General features: G+C 35.2%; 2 protein-coding genes across 3 annotated transcripts in view; both read right to left on the reverse strand.

Annotated features, from left to right (window-relative positions):
• ptprr (protein tyrosine phosphatase, receptor type R) overlaps positions 1 to 3,652 on the reverse strand; it is a 29,823-nt gene extending 26,171 nt beyond the window's left edge. Inside the window, exons 1-2 of one of the 2 annotated variants that reach the window (XM_023350583.1) lie at positions 3,412 to 3,652; positions 3,229 to 3,322 (exon numbers count right to left, since the gene is read on the reverse strand). In XM_023350583.1, the coding sequence (XP_023206351.1) occupies positions 3,229 to 3,313 (85 nt within the window). In that variant the 5' untranslated portion in view covers positions 3,314 to 3,322; positions 3,412 to 3,652. Of the gene's footprint in view, positions 1 to 3,228 lie in introns of both variants that reach the window. The other variant, XM_005812256.3, reaches the window with a different exon arrangement.
• A 2,946-nt stretch (positions 3,653 to 6,598) lies between these two features.
• Positions 6,599 to 15,150, reverse strand: LOC102230060 (tetraspanin-8-like). Its single transcript, XM_005812257.2, has 9 exons — positions 14,982 to 15,150; positions 13,105 to 13,173; positions 12,915 to 13,031; positions 12,582 to 12,656; positions 11,879 to 11,974; positions 9,665 to 9,793; positions 9,546 to 9,578; positions 9,379 to 9,462; positions 6,599 to 7,318 (listed from the first exon to the last, which is right to left on the reverse strand). Exons 1-9 carry the CDS (start codon positions 15,039 to 15,041, stop codon positions 7,172 to 7,174), a joined length of 810 nt encoding a protein of 269 aa, XP_005812314.1. The 5' UTR covers positions 15,042 to 15,150; the 3' UTR covers positions 6,599 to 7,171.
• Positions 15,151 to 16,165: the final 1,015 nt, after the last annotated feature.

Below are 16,165 nucleotides of genomic sequence, written 5' to 3' on the forward strand. Positions count from 1 at the left end.
GCTGTGAACCTGACTCAGCGTTCTCCATCCCCTCCTCACTTCTTTCCTACCTAACGACAGCGTCCTGGTTGCTATGCAGGATGCTGAGGTAAGCTCTGATTGGACAGCAGCCATCATGCCTCTGTTCAGGCTGGAAGTGAATTACGAGACAAGTAGAGTGAGGCATTTCCTTTTCCTTTGAGATTATATATTGAATTTCTCCTTTTGTTATTGTCACACAGCTGAAATAAGTCATCTGCTTTCCGATATTAGTACAAATGCAGAGAACGAGCAGACTGGTTGAGTGTTTTTGTGTAGAAAATGCTGGAAGCTCAGTCCGCTCCTCTCATGTAATTAGCATCACAGCTGCTGCCTCACAGCTGAATCATCAATCACAAGAACCAGAATTTGACTCCCAGTTTCTCTGTCAGAGCGACCTGCTGACCACGACAGACTAATCAAATGTTCTCCATCTAATCAGCTAAATCGCTCCAGAAGCAAACCCACTGTGATGAAGACAACAGAAATGAAATAAACAGCCAGAACCAAGGCTATACCACAGGATAAAACAAGTCAGCTGTTTTCCTCCTGAAGCAGAGCGAACCTTAAGACCCCGATTAAAACCGGAGACACAGTGAGAGCCTACAGGAGGGAATTACAGCAGGAATTAGTCATCATCAGTTGACCAAAACCAACGACGGAAAACGCCTGACAAGAAAAAAACAAAAAAACTTATCTCAAAGATCAAGATGAGAATGAAGGACTGAGCATTTCAGACAGTTTTCAGTAACCTTGCTGGGTTTCTGCAGGTTTTATACCTCAAATATAAGACATTTTAACATCATTATGAATGAAATATACAAAAGAAAATTACATATTTTATATATTTATTAGAATACAACACTACTGAGGAAGAACTAGTGCTCCTTGTGAGATTAGCTATTGATACTCTTACTAGGCCTGAATAATAAATTAATAATATATTTTGTGATCAATAACAATACAAAAATACATGAGTTGAATATTTAAAATAGTGAATATTCACTGGACTCCGATCCAGCATTCTGGGAGATGTAGGCAGAGGGAAGGGTTTAGCCAACTAAGATAGGTTAGGTTCATGGAACCAATTAACTCACTTGCTCTTCGGTTGCCTAGCAACAACCTGCTGGGTAATAAGCAGTTTCAAGTTCCCCCAACCTTGGTTACCTAGCAACAACCAGTTGAGTAACTTGTGCAGCATCAGTTTCAGGCTTAGCCTCATAACTGCTTAAAAATAAAAATAAAAACAAGATGGCGGGGTGAAAACTGGATGAAACAGGAAACGTTACTCCACTAGTTTGGTAGTATTTCAGATATTTAAGACAAAAAACTAATTATCAATTATCAATATCGACTGATATTATGTCACACCATCAAGACCTAATTATTATATTGATTGAAGACTTTAATTACTATTCCTTTTCATCTTTTTCATTACTTGACATCAACACAAACCTCATTAGATAAATCTGTGTTTTGTTTTGTTTATATAAATTTAGATATTTAGCTAAATATGTTGGCAACATTCTAAAAATTTTATTTAAAGAGGAGAAAATGCCTTCCTAGGCAGACCAAAATAATCAACATTTGTTACAAATTAAGGCATCTTAAAGCTGGAATTCTTGGGTCAAAAAGTTACTTTTTTGTATTTCCATTAGATTTTCAGGAAATGTTCCACCTTTTTAAGTGAATCAGTGTCAGTTAATTGACTAGCAATAAATCTAATCATTCAAAATGTCAAATTTATTGTAACTTAATATAGAGCTGCACATATTGAATCAAACTTTCATTATAATATCCTGGTGTACCACCATTAAAAACAGAAAAAAAGTTTAGTTCTGTCATAAAAACGTTTTTACAGAGTAAAGTTTACAGACGATATTTTACTTTTCATATAAGATTTGGCTAAAATAATATCAAATGAGATAATTTTGGTAAATATACTACTACTACAACACATTTGGTTTTAAAAACAAATCTACAGATCTTCAGAAAAATCTAACCAAAGATTGACATTACCACCCATCTGAAACATAGATAAACAGAAGGTAAATTATATTCTGTGTTTCATTTTTACAAAAATAATACAATCTTTTGAGGGTACTGTACATAACCAGTTGAATCCAGCAAAAATGATCTGACTAGTTCAAGTATACAATTGATTTCCTGTCCACAAATTAAAGAATTAGTTCTTGTATTCCACATGGTTCTCAGCTTATATTAATACTATTTTTTCCAGAAACAGACAACATCCAGCTCTCTGAAACCTTTAAAAACTCATGGATTCAAACAAAAATAAAACTTTTTTACCAGAGATTACAAAACAACTAAATTCATTGGAGTTTTTGCATCAGTTTAAGATAATCTTTTTACCCATTAATTTTCCAAAGATTGAGTCAATTTTGACTCAAATAAACAACAACTTGGGCACCACCACTGATCTTTTATGTCTGTAAGAATCAGGTTTGCATATTATTTTGTTTTTCTTTTTTATTCACCTTTAAAATATTCAGAAGCCTTTTATTACAAACGGACTACAACTATTCCCAGATGTAATGGGAATGTACAATATTTTTCTAGATTTGAATTAATGCATCCTTTGAGATTAATGTTCTCATCGCTCATGTAAATAAAAGCTGCTTTCAGTGTAAATTATGGTTTTTATGAGGACTCAGTATGAAGGTCCTTTGACCTATATTCAGATTTAAGGCGTTCACACAGGAACTGCATCACTGAACAGCCCCTGAAGACGCAGTGGAGATGCTGGCATCTTCTGCAGCTGACTCAAATATCTCTCCAAGCTAAAAATACTACATTTCATTCTCCTTTTTTAAAGCTACACTTTAACTGACACATCTGGTATGCATTAACACAACAAAAACAGTTAGATTTCGAATATTATGGATTATAGTAGGGAAACAATTTATTTACAAATATTACAATTATTTAGAATATTTTATATTGCTTTTACACACAGCAAATACAGTCTATTTGCGATATATAAATAAATGCCCATTATAAAACACATTTTAAGAAAACTGCATAGATATATGATTGATTTAGAGTCAGATCTACATATAGCGGTGGCATTTTTGGTTATTTTTAAGAAGATTGTGGAAATGACACATTTATTTAGCAAAATGTTGGGTTGATTCTGTGTTGTTGTTGTTTTTTGACGTCTGAGGCAGCATGCAGCCAGCAGACGCTTACCTGGGATCAGCAGCTGTGTCCAAATTAAACACAGCGAGAAAAACATGGTGAAGCCTCCTTCTCCTCTTCGTCTGCTGCGGTTCATGCTGCCTTTCTGTGGGTCAGATTCAAACAAATTGCCTCTCTGAAGCTCCTCTTAGCGCTGTCAAGGAACATCAAGGACAGCAGAAGAGGCTTGCTTACGCTGAAAGCAGCCGTCGCAGCACCGCCGCCGGGGCTCCTACCGCTCGTTCCCCGCCCTGCAGTGTCCTGCAGCGGCCTGAGCGACGGGGGAACAGCCGGTCTGAGGTAGTGGTGGAGGCGGTGGCGGCTCCGAACTGAGACGGGTTATTTCCATCCGTGTCTGGGAGATAATGAGGAAAGATGACGCTCAGGTGGAGGCTGGCGATGGGAGAGGGGAGACAGAAGGAAGGGGAGGAGAAATCTTCAATAACAGCATAATTTTCTGGTGTTGGAAATATTTTAATCATTAAAGGAAATCGATAAATACTTCTTTTTGACTACAGTAACGGTTATCCACTAGCCATTTATAACCCCGATAAAATATATTGTGTTTACATGCACTCACTTACAGGCAAGACATTTTTCACCAAGAAATTTAAAAAAATATAAATTTAAATGTAAATTTCGAACTCAACTTACCTTTACAGCTATGCTAGCTTAAGTGCTAAAATGAGCTCGCGCCTCCTTCGTTCTACCACTGAGCCTGTCTTTAAAAACATACTTGTTTGTTAAAAAGCGTTATATTTCATAAACATGCATTATCAATTGACAAAACATTTTAGTTTTTAGTTTTATCTGTAAACTAAGATATAATTATAAGAACAGATATTGTTTTCTTCCTGCTGTCGTCGAAATTAGAAAAACAAAATGGCTGCCGGTGGTGTGACACAAAAAAATTACCCTAAGATTTGGCGACCAGAATAACATTAAAGGGTAGAAATCAGCATTTTCAAAGTTATACGAGTTATTTATTGGGGGAAAATATGAATGTTGGTAAGGGCTAAAACCAACCTTGCATGCTTAAATATTCCAAAGATTTCTTTGTTTGCTACAGTTAAAGATTTTACTATGGAAAGTCAAGGTTGATGGCGGAAGAACTGCAAACCAGACACCTAAAATAATTTTTAATATCTTGAAAAACTTTTAATATTTATCCATCTGCAGAAAACCAGCAGTTAAGTTCGTTTCTCTTCAATGAGCTTAAAATGTATTAGAAGTATGTCTATTTTTAACAATTAGTAATAATTGTTTTAGTGAAGAATTAATTAAGTTTATGTTGTCCGAGCGAGTTGCAGTTATAAGAAAGTGCAGATAAGGAGAAGTCAGTTCTCACAGTCTGTCTGGCGAATATTTTTGCATTTCTGTTTTTGGGTGTAAACAACATGTAACTCCGCAGGTCTTTGCTCTCATCTTATACAAGGTAAACGAGTGAGTTTACCTTGTACCTTATACAAGGTAACAGTGCTTGGATAACTGTATTTTTCGTAGGTTTCTCTGGCATTCTGGTGCTTAATCATATAAAACACTTTAAACACAGATTTAACAGAATATAGTTTATATGAAAACCCATTTCAGCAAGAACAAAATTGTTTAATGTAGCTCATGATTATGACATACCATAACAATGTTTTTCTTTAAAATACCTGAGCTTTTACATACAATATTTAAATTTTTTTCAGTAATGTTTGGTTCAGAAAAGGCCTCTTAGCGCTCTTTTGAGTCTTCTGTCCACTAGATGGCGCTTTAAGTAAATAAATCACTGGTTTTCAGCCGTTTTAATATTTTTCTTAAAAATGTTAGCGTTATAAAACCATTTTTGCCAAACTTTAATAGCACTCATTATCTTATAGTTTAGATGTTTAGCATGTTTACCTAATAGCAACAACTCATACTTTGGTTAAAGAAACAGACCCAGATTTATTTATTAATCCCAAAACAGGCTGCTTCTTCCTCTGGATGTTGGAGAACATTTGAAACCAGAATTTGCCATTTCCCTGTTCCCGATTTGAAAAACCAACGAGAACAACCCCAACGTCTAGTTTGGATGTCACATACGGAAAAGTTTGACCCGCGTACACACAGAGATCATGGGATTTTGGTCAAACAGCTGTGGAAACTTCCCACATGAACATGCATATCATTAAAAAGACTTGAGATCAGGCATTTGAATTATTTAAATTTGTACAAAAATATTCAAATATTTGTGTGATTTTGTGTCCTTTATCATTTTTTATCTGCTCACACACTCACTGCTGCATGCTCTATTAACCGTAACCACTGATAACACACACGACTCATAAATTTTAAGATTAATCTAATAACCCTCTATGGCATGACTTTTTATTTTTGTGGGGAAGAAATATTTTCCTGCATTCTTTGGGAGCTTGGTGGTCCCTAATTACATGTCAATCATAAAATCGGACTCTGACACCTCCTGGAACCAGATTTGGGTTTGTTGCCTCAGGGTAACATTGGTCTAGAACACCAAGATTGTCTACACTGATTATGAGAAATGAAATACAAATCAAACAAAAACTATATTCATAAAAGAACTATTTTTTGGACAAAAATATGTCAAAAATCATGCCCCCCAAAAAATAAAATAAAGGAGCAATGTGAGGTACAGCTATGTGGTTTGTTGCCTGAGGGCAACACCATGCCATAGAGGGATAATTTTTCTACAAAAAATTTGAATTTCTGAACTTCAAAGGTTAAAAAAAATGCTAGATAAAACTCAGAAGCTTTGAGATTAATCTCAGAAATTTTCTAGAAAAACAGTGACAGTTCTTAACATGAAAAGTTGAAAATTTTCTTGAGTAAAAATAAATTTCATAGAAAAAAAAATGAAAATTTCTCAGCTCTAAATGTTGAAAAATTGCAAGGAAAAAAAGTCAGTAATTTTGAGATTTAAAAAATTTTCTAGAGAAAAAATTTACATTTCTGATCTCCAAAAGGAAAATCTTTTTGCCAGAATAAACTGACATTTTTAGATTAATCTTAGAAATTTTCTAGAAAAACAATGACAATTCTCAACAAAGTTGAGAATTTGCTAGATAACGCTAAGAAATGTTTAGATTTCCAAGAAAAGAAATTTATGAGTTTTAAAAGTTTAAAACTTTCAAAGATTTCTGAGATTAAGCTAAAAATATATTGATTTTTTTTTACTTTTAGAACTCAGGAAGGTTCTTGTTTTTTCTAGAAAATTTCTGAGATTAATCTCAAAATTGGATTTTTTTTTCTTGCAAATTTTTGACTCCATGTTTTTTGAGAACTTTTTGTTTTTACAACCATTTATGCTTCAGAGCTGCAAATTGCTTTAGGGTAGTCCGACGATTTTTTTTTAATCAGTAAACACCACAAACATTGCTTTATTTTATAGTTTTATTTCCCTTTAAGCCCAAACAAAAATCTGTCTACCGTAAAAAGATTAACAAGCAGAAACAAACTCCTGTTTGTAAACATTCATTGTCAATTTTTAAGCTTTATTAAAAATAAAATTTAAACAGCTCCTTTAGAAGGCATTAAGTGTGCAAGGAAGTTGCTTTTGGTTAAACAAACATAAAGCTGCATATCTAGAGGTTTAATATATAAAAACTAAATTAGGTTAGAACTCTGATGATGAAAATGTTTTATGGCTTTCTCCTAACTTTTAGTACTTAATAGTAAACCAAACTTGTTAAAATATTTTTTGCATGATGATTTAGAAACAGATGAAAGTAAATATCTTATTTTTCTTAAAACTCTCCCAGATAATTAAAACCAAACATTGAAAAAATGTAAAATATGGTTTAAAAATAAAACTTTCAAAGCTGGTGCAGAGTAATCTCTGGAGAGTTTCTCCCTTGTTGGAGGAATGAAAGGCACTTTGGAAGCAGTCAGAGAAACGGCAGAAGAAGAAGAAAAACATCCTGAAGCACAACAGAAATGTGGCAGTGCTCCTTTAGTAGGGAGGGGGGAGTTCGTTTTGCAGCTCGTGGTACTTTGGTGGTCCTGGAATGAAGATGGTGGGAACGTTGAGGACGACGGGGGTTCTGTTGGGATGACGCAGCTGGTGGATCATGATGGAGGACAGAATCATGCCCAGAACCTGAACCATGAGGAGGAAGACGAAGTATGAAATGTTTTTATTATGGTCATATACATGGAAATATTGCATGATTTTATCATAGGGCAACATTTGTGAGTTTATTTACTCACCTGTTATGCTTAATTAAACAAGTTAGGATATGTCTATGGCCTATACAAATCATGTTGGTTATATTTTTTGCACAAAATTATTCTTAGTTAATGAGATTTTAGTTTGTTCAGTCCTGCCTACGTTTAGCTGTTTTAGGGCCTCTGTCACTTTAAATCCAAAGAAGCTGCTGTCCCCCCACCCCCACCCAGTGACTCAACATCCTGGAACTCTACTTAGGTTGCTAGGTGACGGCACAACCAATGTGAATTCTTATCTGGGGAATTTTGAAAGGACTCATTTTCAGACTCCAAAAATGTCCGTTTATTACCAAAGAAACATCTTGGTGGGGTTTTTAAAGCATCTTGACTGTTTTTCAAAGCAGTAGAGACAAAATGGAAGTACAAAAACATGCAAAATTATAATTTTGTATAATAAAATTGCATCATTTGTGTGTGATTTCATCATGGGGGCAATATTTCTGACCTTAAATGTACATCTGAGAGTTTATTTACTCCAAATTAACTCTTGTTTAATCCATTTAGGTTCCTTCTGGTGAACCTGGCGCCAACACTGAACAGTGTGTTAGAAAAACAATCCTGAGGGACCTGGTAGGATCTGTTAGGACCTGTTCTGTCCTGATGCGTCATAGATCTCGAAGATTTCCTTTAAAGTGAAACATTTCAAAGACCTTGAGCATGGGAGTAACTGCAGGCAGGGGACAGGTTTTATCAGCCGGGACGGTTTGCTTACATTTCTGGTCTCTATGAGAGGAATTTAACCTTCAGATGAGACGCTAATGATTATTTATTTACATTAATGAGTTGACTCAAAAGAAGACTGGAACATATCTCTAAACAGTTTAGTTTAAACAATATCTGCTACTTAAAATTATGTGTTTAATGTTTATTTTCTTAAGTCTAAGAGCTATTTGTGATTGCTTAACTTATTTGTAAGGGATCATGTTGTAAAGATGTAGTTTGTGAGATTTAAAATGACTTTTAGGGTGATTTCACACCTGATGGTCTGGTGGTCAAAAAGTGCAACATTTGTTACATTTTTAGATTTTTGAAAAACCTGTTCCCCTCCTCACCTGTGGGGGAGCTGCAGCAAGAATCACTACAGGAAGCAACTTGAAAACCTCTCAAGAAGACATTGAGCGCAAGTTTCTTCTTCATGTAATCTAATCCAAACAAAAATGGAGTGGCATCAGATTTCAGCGGTTGGAAGATTTCTCTTTTGTTCTTGGCTAAACACGAGTCATTTCTCTTGCTAGCGATAAATTAGTGCATTCGTTTTGGTCGCATTTACCCAGAATGCCCCGACCTGCAGTCCACTTCCTGTTTTTGGAGCGGTCTCCAGTCTGCTTGGCGTTCACATATTCATTTGAATCGTGCCAGATTTCACTTCAACCAAACTTTCTTGATCTGCACCAGAGCAGAGTCAAGTCAAGTGTGCAAAACGCCTGGTTGGACCAATCCCCGCCTTCAAGGCGCAGCTCCTCCCCCACTCAACTCCTTCAGACTAGCCAGCACCAATTAGCAAACAACTGGGAGAACTGCTGAGCTTATTATATGGGCTACTTCTCAGAGCAATGCTGGTAAAAATGCTAAAGTGTTAATAGAGGAGCCATGTTGTGATGACTTCCTGAAGGCGGAGTTTCAGAAGGAATTTGAGCTTCTTAAAGAGACAGAGCCCCAATTTCAAAGTGTTAAATTAGGATGTTAGCTTTCATAAGTCAAATTTTATATATGTAGAATTTCTAAAACAACTGTAGGTTAACAGTTATTTGATTGTTCTGGAAAACACATAATACTGCCACTTTAGGATTTTTTAACACCCAAACAAACCAAACTTTGTAGGCTAACGAGCTAGTGTTGGATTAAAGCAGACCAAACAGGGTTGGTGTGAATGCTCCCTAAAAGGATGTTTTGTGTATTTTTTGTTAATAAAGAGACAAAGGGTGAACTCACAGCCAGAGCAGCCAGAGTGAAGATGACCCCCAGTGAGATGTCAGCCACCAGCAGGACGTAATACATCACGATGGGGACACATGGCTGCCGGTGGAAAGGAGAAGCAGCAGTTACTTTATCTGACCCGTTTCACCTTTAGGTTGGTCAATCAGCTCCAGTTTACTCACCTTACTGTAGATGGACCTGCTTTGCCTCACAAACTGGAAGAGACGTAAACACCAAGTCATGAGTGGCTCCAGGTCGAATAGAAATGTGAATCAGATCAAATGTGAGCGCGGACACTCACAGGATAGCGGTTCATGCCAGGGACCAGCTTGCATGTAAATGGTTCCTCATCCTCGATGGAGGGGCAATCGCAGGAGGACGGGATGTCTTCGTTCCAGTCTGTGTAGCTGAACAGGCCGCAGCAGTGCAACTGAAACCACAGAAGAAGAAGGAGTGTCAAAACAAACCATCATTCCTCCGCCGCCGTGCAGGACATGTGAGGTGCTTGGAATGATACAGATTATTGCTGAAACAATTAATCGGATTTGTCACAATTAATCAATAATTGAAATAATCAACTAATCTAGTAATTGATTAATCATTAACTTAAAAAAAGGCCATTTGATGAAAAAACCCAACACTCAAAGCAGTAATTAGGCCTAAACTGTGCAAAGATAAAAATATATTTTGCATTTAAGATAAAAACACCTTTGATTGTAAAAAAACAAACAAAAAAACTCTCCACCTTGTTCTGATTCACTAAAGGGTTGACATATTGCATTTTGAGCAATAAAATATTTATTTGCTTATTCAAAAAGGGAATTTAATATTTTTTTTATTTGCATCTTTTAATACATTCCTGATATTGTAAAAAAGAAAAAGAGCCTTAACTGGTTAAATGAGTGTGTCAATTCTTTATCTGATTAATGGTCAGAATAATCAATTACTAAAATAATCCAGATTATAACCAACACAGATTTTTCTGCCACCAGCATCTTTTTTTTGTTTTGTTTTTTGTAACTTTTGTACAGTTTTAATGTGTAACCGTGGCAACAAAGTGTTTGTAAAACTGAGAGCAGCAGATTAGCATCTACAAAAGCTAAAATAACATCAGAGGATTTGAAATGGAGGCTTCCTGGATGCACAGCAGCACCAAACTAAATACGGCTTCCATTTTCTTTATCAGTTTTTGCAAACTTTTCTTCTAAACTTGCCTTTGCACGCTCGTCTGATTAAAATCAGATTGCCATTGGCTGAGCTGCTTGAACCAATAATAATCAGTTACTCAATGCATATCAGCAGGAGCTGAGTGTAGCTTTTGTTAGTTTCACGTCAACCTTTTACCACAAGAGGATAAAAAACATTCCTGCAGGAAGTATGTCATAGTACTCTGAGTGAACGCCTGACTGTAAAACCTTCCGGTTGTGGTTAAAAGTATAGATGTCAGCCATGTTTGATGGTTGATGTTCACATCTCTGAAGATTGTGCTGTTTTAAAGTAGAGAAAAAATGTAATTATTTATAATTTAAAGAGTCATGCTGGCCTCAGTCCAAACAAATAAAACTTTTTTAGAGACACAAATGCTGCATGTTTTCACAAAAGACTGCTTATCGATTTTGATGAATATCCAAAGAAAATGTGTTCTCATGTTTAAAGAATCATCATTTTGTTTCTATTTTTACATTTTAAAATAAATAAAGAGACATTTCTTTACAATAAAGTGGATGGATACATGTTGATATTATGTGGAAAATGCTACTAAAGATTTTTTATCATAACCTTAAGGTCTGTACGCTGTCAGTTCTCCTAATCAAAAAAAATATTCTGAAAATGTGAAAAGTTTCCTTCCTAATGACAAAAATAAATAAAATATTTTTATCTTTCTTTTGTGGAATTCTTGGTTCCACAAAGTTGGATCTTTATGAATCAACTAAAAAATTACTTTTTGCTAAGATTGGCATGAAATGATTTAAATACAAATGAATTAAGCTTGAGAAAACACTTTTTTTTCTTCTTAGGTAGAGAGAGTAAGACAGATCAAACTTTTGGTTCTGGTTTCTTTTCAGTCGAAGTGAATGTGGGTGTGACCAGACTCTGAATCACCCTTCAGCAAAACAGAAAGCAGAAAGGTAGAACAAAGTTTTATAACGACTGAAAGGTAAACAACAGGAGCCATTTTGTCTCCTGTTCTGTTAATCACGCAAACCCTGAACGGTTGGCTTGAGGAACAGGTGGGAACTCAGACTGAAGTAGGTCATTTGGATGAGGTTTCTAGAATACTTTAAAAACATGTGAAGTCTTTGATGTTAGATGTGCAGTGTGGTTTTCTGGTGGGTTTCAGAGTTACTCAGAAATGAGAAAAGAGGAGAATGGAAACATTTAAACAACACACAAAAAAGCTTGAAAGTGTCAGACGTCTCTGAAGCTTGTTTATGCACCATTTCCATCCTCACCCTTCCATTAAAATATCTTAAACACCTTTAGTTCTTCTATGTGAAAGAGGAATGAGCCTCACATGAGTCTGCAGGCTGTCGACCAAGTGCTTCTCTCGGATCGTCGCCGTGTCGAGAGGCAGAAGAGTCCTGAACTTTTCCACCAGGAATCCCTCCACCTGCAAACCAGCAGAGATTCATTCAGAGGCAGAAACAACACAATGCAGCTCAATCAGACACAAATTTATAATAGCAAAGTCTTTACAATCACATGGCAACCGTGGCAACACTTTGTTGCCACGGTTACATTGTGTCACATTGTTCTAATTAAAATAGGTCTGAAAGCAACAATTTATGCACATCTAAACTTAAATAAAACCAAATTAGATTTTGTGGTGGTGGGGATCACTAACTAAAAAGTTAGCGATGCTAATGCTAAAGCACCACAACTACACAATATCATCAGAAGCTAAAAAAGAAGCTAACTTAGCTAAAAGTTTTAAGTTAACAAAAAATGGTAAATAAAAAAAAAACTTGTTCTAACTTTCTCTATTTTATGACAGAAATCTTTACAAATGTGATTTTTTTATTATTTCTAATTAAGTTAGGTCTGGAAACAACTACTTCGCCACAATTATACCTGGATAAAAACAAATTTGAGTTTTTAATAAGCATTGCCGAAATAAAAAGTTAGCTATTCTAACACCAGAGCGCAAATCATAAATATTATTTCCACCAACGTGACGATCCAGTTAGGAGCTCTGGCTGGAGGAGAAGAGATTTTACCTCAGGACGAATAATGGCTGCTGGGATTCCTGATCGGATCATCACCAAAGACCCAATGACCATGCAGACCAGGAACTGCAGAAGGAAAACAAACAATTCAAACCAGAATTACACAACAACACCTAACCTGAGAACCAAATGAATACATCCTGGTCCTTTTAAAGTTATTAAGCTGACTTACACAGATTGCGCAAATAATTTCAGTAAAAAAGTGTCACACAAACACATGACCTCTGTTTCAAAATAAAGATCTCTGCATGATGCAATATCTCAGATGAGATCACTGGAAACTCCAAACTTGCAACGTTCCATTTCATCTGAAAATGCACTCACCACAATCAGAGAGATCTTGTGCTCCTTGTAAGCGCCGTAGGCTCCCAGCAGGCCGAGCAGCATGGTGACGGCCCCCATGATGTACAGGCAGACGAGCCCAGTGGTCCGATTCTCCATCTGCAGTCATATGTTTAGATTTTTAGCTCAAATTGAGTTTTTCCAGCTAAGTAAACAAAGTGTGAGCGCTTACATCACCATCTTCACCGCTGGTGAGGACTTGGGAGACCACAGCGAGGCAGAGGATGATTGCTCCGACAAGCTAGAAGAAACATTTAGTTAATTTTAGACAAAGATTAATTTTAAAACTCTTTAAACCACAGATTCAGTTTTGGTGTGAAAGCTACATAAAATCAGTTTTTAAATGTCCTAAAGCTGAAATTTCATAAACAGAATAAAGATTTTACAGAACAAAGGTAATCTAAGTATTGAAGCTAGGATGGAAAATGGCTTTAGAAATAACTAGTTTTAAATACGTTTAGATGATAATCATCATTTTTCAGACCACAAACTGTTGCTTTAATGATCCAGAGTCAGTGTGGGATATTTTCCTCCAGATTTATCAATCATATTGATAACTGGAGATGATCCAAGATGCTGTAGATGCCAAAAATAAACGTACCTTCTCAGTGACTTGGATTTAAAAATAATAACATATTTAAACTTGTGGTGTGAAAAAAATGAAACATATAAATTGATGATTTTCTTTTATGATTTTCTCTGGATCAAACTTATTCCCTCATAAAACCATATTCCCCACCTCAACATCCTTCTTAAGCTCACAAACTCTGACGTAAATACAAATAAACATGCTAAATATCACTATAAAGGTGTTTTTTTTTTTTTTTAGCTGATTTGTGTTAGTTTAGAAACTAAAATGCTTTGAAATATCCAACTGGCAACTCTACAGCTTACCTTACAAAGCATGTAATTATTTCCCTGAACAAGAAAAGCAGGTTTAAATGCAAAACTGAAGTGTGCGGCAGACGCCTGAATATGTCCTGCCCTGAGCAAACATTGGTGTCAGCAGGAAACCCGAGTGCAGATAAAACCAGCAGATTTTATAAACAAACCTAAAAAAATAAGTAACTTCTGTATGTTTAAAAAACAAAACAGGAACAGGAACCATCTTAGCTCAAGTCTAAACAGTTATAAAACTTCTATTGTTTTAATATATGAAATATTTTATCTCATGAGGAAGTGGAATTAAAACACACGCAATGCTCGGTTGTTTATCTAATAAATGGGAAAATTTAAAAATTAAAGTTAAGTTTATTTCACGCTTTTTAAAAATAATTGACTAGAATTTAGCCGCTTTAGTACAAAACAAAAAGAAACAAAATACAGTTGAAATATTTTACAGTGAAGAAGTGATCGGCAGGTTTTATGAAAACAAAAAAGGGCAAATGCATTCAAATTGTTTATGGCAGTGAACTATTCATTTTCTTACTGAAAAATAATAATGCAATACAGAAATGGGTGACTGTACAGTCATGGGAAGTTTCATTTATGAAAAGTTTCATCTACTCAAAACATTTTTAAAGTCTAGTTTAACATCTTTTGTTCTGTTTGAGCAGCTTGTGCTTTTTATCTTTATTTTGGTTGTTTTATAAGAACATTTAGCAGCCATATTAACAGTTAAAATTTTGTTTTTAATGCTGGGTCTGAGTCAGAGTGGACAAAAATGACAAAAAATTCAACTTTAATTTTTTAAAAAGCGTTAAATTACAAACTGTAAAAGGAATCTGTATTCAGTGTATAGTAATCAGATTACCATTTACATTTTGAACCAGAACCTATTTAAGGTCCTAATTTATATACGAAACTGAAACTTCAGTTATCACCACATGAATAAATTAAAGGTGAGGACCATATATTACTTTTTAAATAAATTATTAGCATCGAATACACTTTGTTTAGTCACAAACTCTAAATATGACAGTTTTTAAATGGTTAAGCTGGTTATTGGCATTTGTTAAATTAGAACAAATGGCGCTAACCCACTACAGCTTGAACTGCGCACTTTAAATTCTGAAAGGTTCTGGATCTTCTTAAAACATCCCAACTTACCGCGAAGAACAAGTTGAAAACGATGAAGGTCCGCTTGAGGCAGCTGTTTATCTGGGCCATGGCTGCGGCTAAAAACGGCACCGAAAATGAACTTTCTTCAACTGAGAACTTGGGAGTTCTGGAGAACCGCGAGCAAGCAGGAGCGATGAAAAACCCAGGAGCAACAAGTCCGAATTTAGTTTATATAAGGAGGGGGCGGGGCTTCCGTTCACCTATCCGGAGCTTAGCATCGTCACTTCCGGGAGCTGCTGCAGCTACAGAGGTTCTCCGGGAAAAGGAGTGGAAAATTCCCGACAGGATGAGCTCCGAGTGTCGGGAACTAACAAAATGAGGCCAACGGCAGTTTAGAAGGAGCAACTTTTTCTTTCTTGCGTCATTTTCAGTCCCAGAAAGCAACAAAAAGACATGAAAGTGTTGCTTGGTCTGTTTTAAAATAGGAGTTTTTATTCACGAAAATTATACGTAAGTACTTAAAAAGTTAATTATTTTAATTAGGGGGATTGTTTAATGTCAAAGGTGGGCAGAGTACCCTAAAATTTTAATCAAGTAAGAGTAGAACTACTTCAGCATATGAAAGCAAAAAGTAACTGTGCAAGAAATTACTCAAGTAAAAGTAAAAAAATATATATATAAATACTGAGTAACTGATCAAATGATCTAATATTTAAAAATTTAATAATCCGACGGACCAAAAAATAAAGTTAATTGGAAATTTTGGTACTTTAATTGACAATAATTCATACAAGTAACAGAAAATGTAAAAAATCAAGTAAAAGAAAAATAATTCTGAATCAGTTTCTTTAAATAAAAAAACTTATGAAATTTTATAATGCATTTTAAATAAAGGGTGAAGCGTAGTGAAATACTCCTAAAAGTAATTTTTTTTTTAAAATTACGTAAATGTAATTGAGTAAATGTAATTAGATACTCCCTAACTCTGTTTAATTTGAAGTTTGTTTCAGGTCCCTCTTGAAAATGAGATCTAGATCTCAACGGGGTTTACCTGATTAAATAAAGGAATATTATTATAATTGGAATAATTTAGTTCAATGGTCTTTAGCTGAAACAGATAAACACTTTCTGCACTTCTTAAGATTTCCACTGACAAATTTATTTTTCTTTTAATAGAAAATGTTGCTTACAAGTATTTTTTCTTTAGCCATGTTTTTATGGCTAGCAAAACA

Source organism: Xiphophorus maculatus, chromosome 17 (genome assembly GCF_002775205.1).
Source record: "Xiphophorus maculatus strain JP 163 A chromosome 17, X_maculatus-5.0-male, whole genome shotgun sequence".
In the NCBI taxonomy this organism is placed as follows: domain Eukaryota; kingdom Metazoa; phylum Chordata; class Actinopteri; order Cyprinodontiformes; family Poeciliidae; genus Xiphophorus; species Xiphophorus maculatus.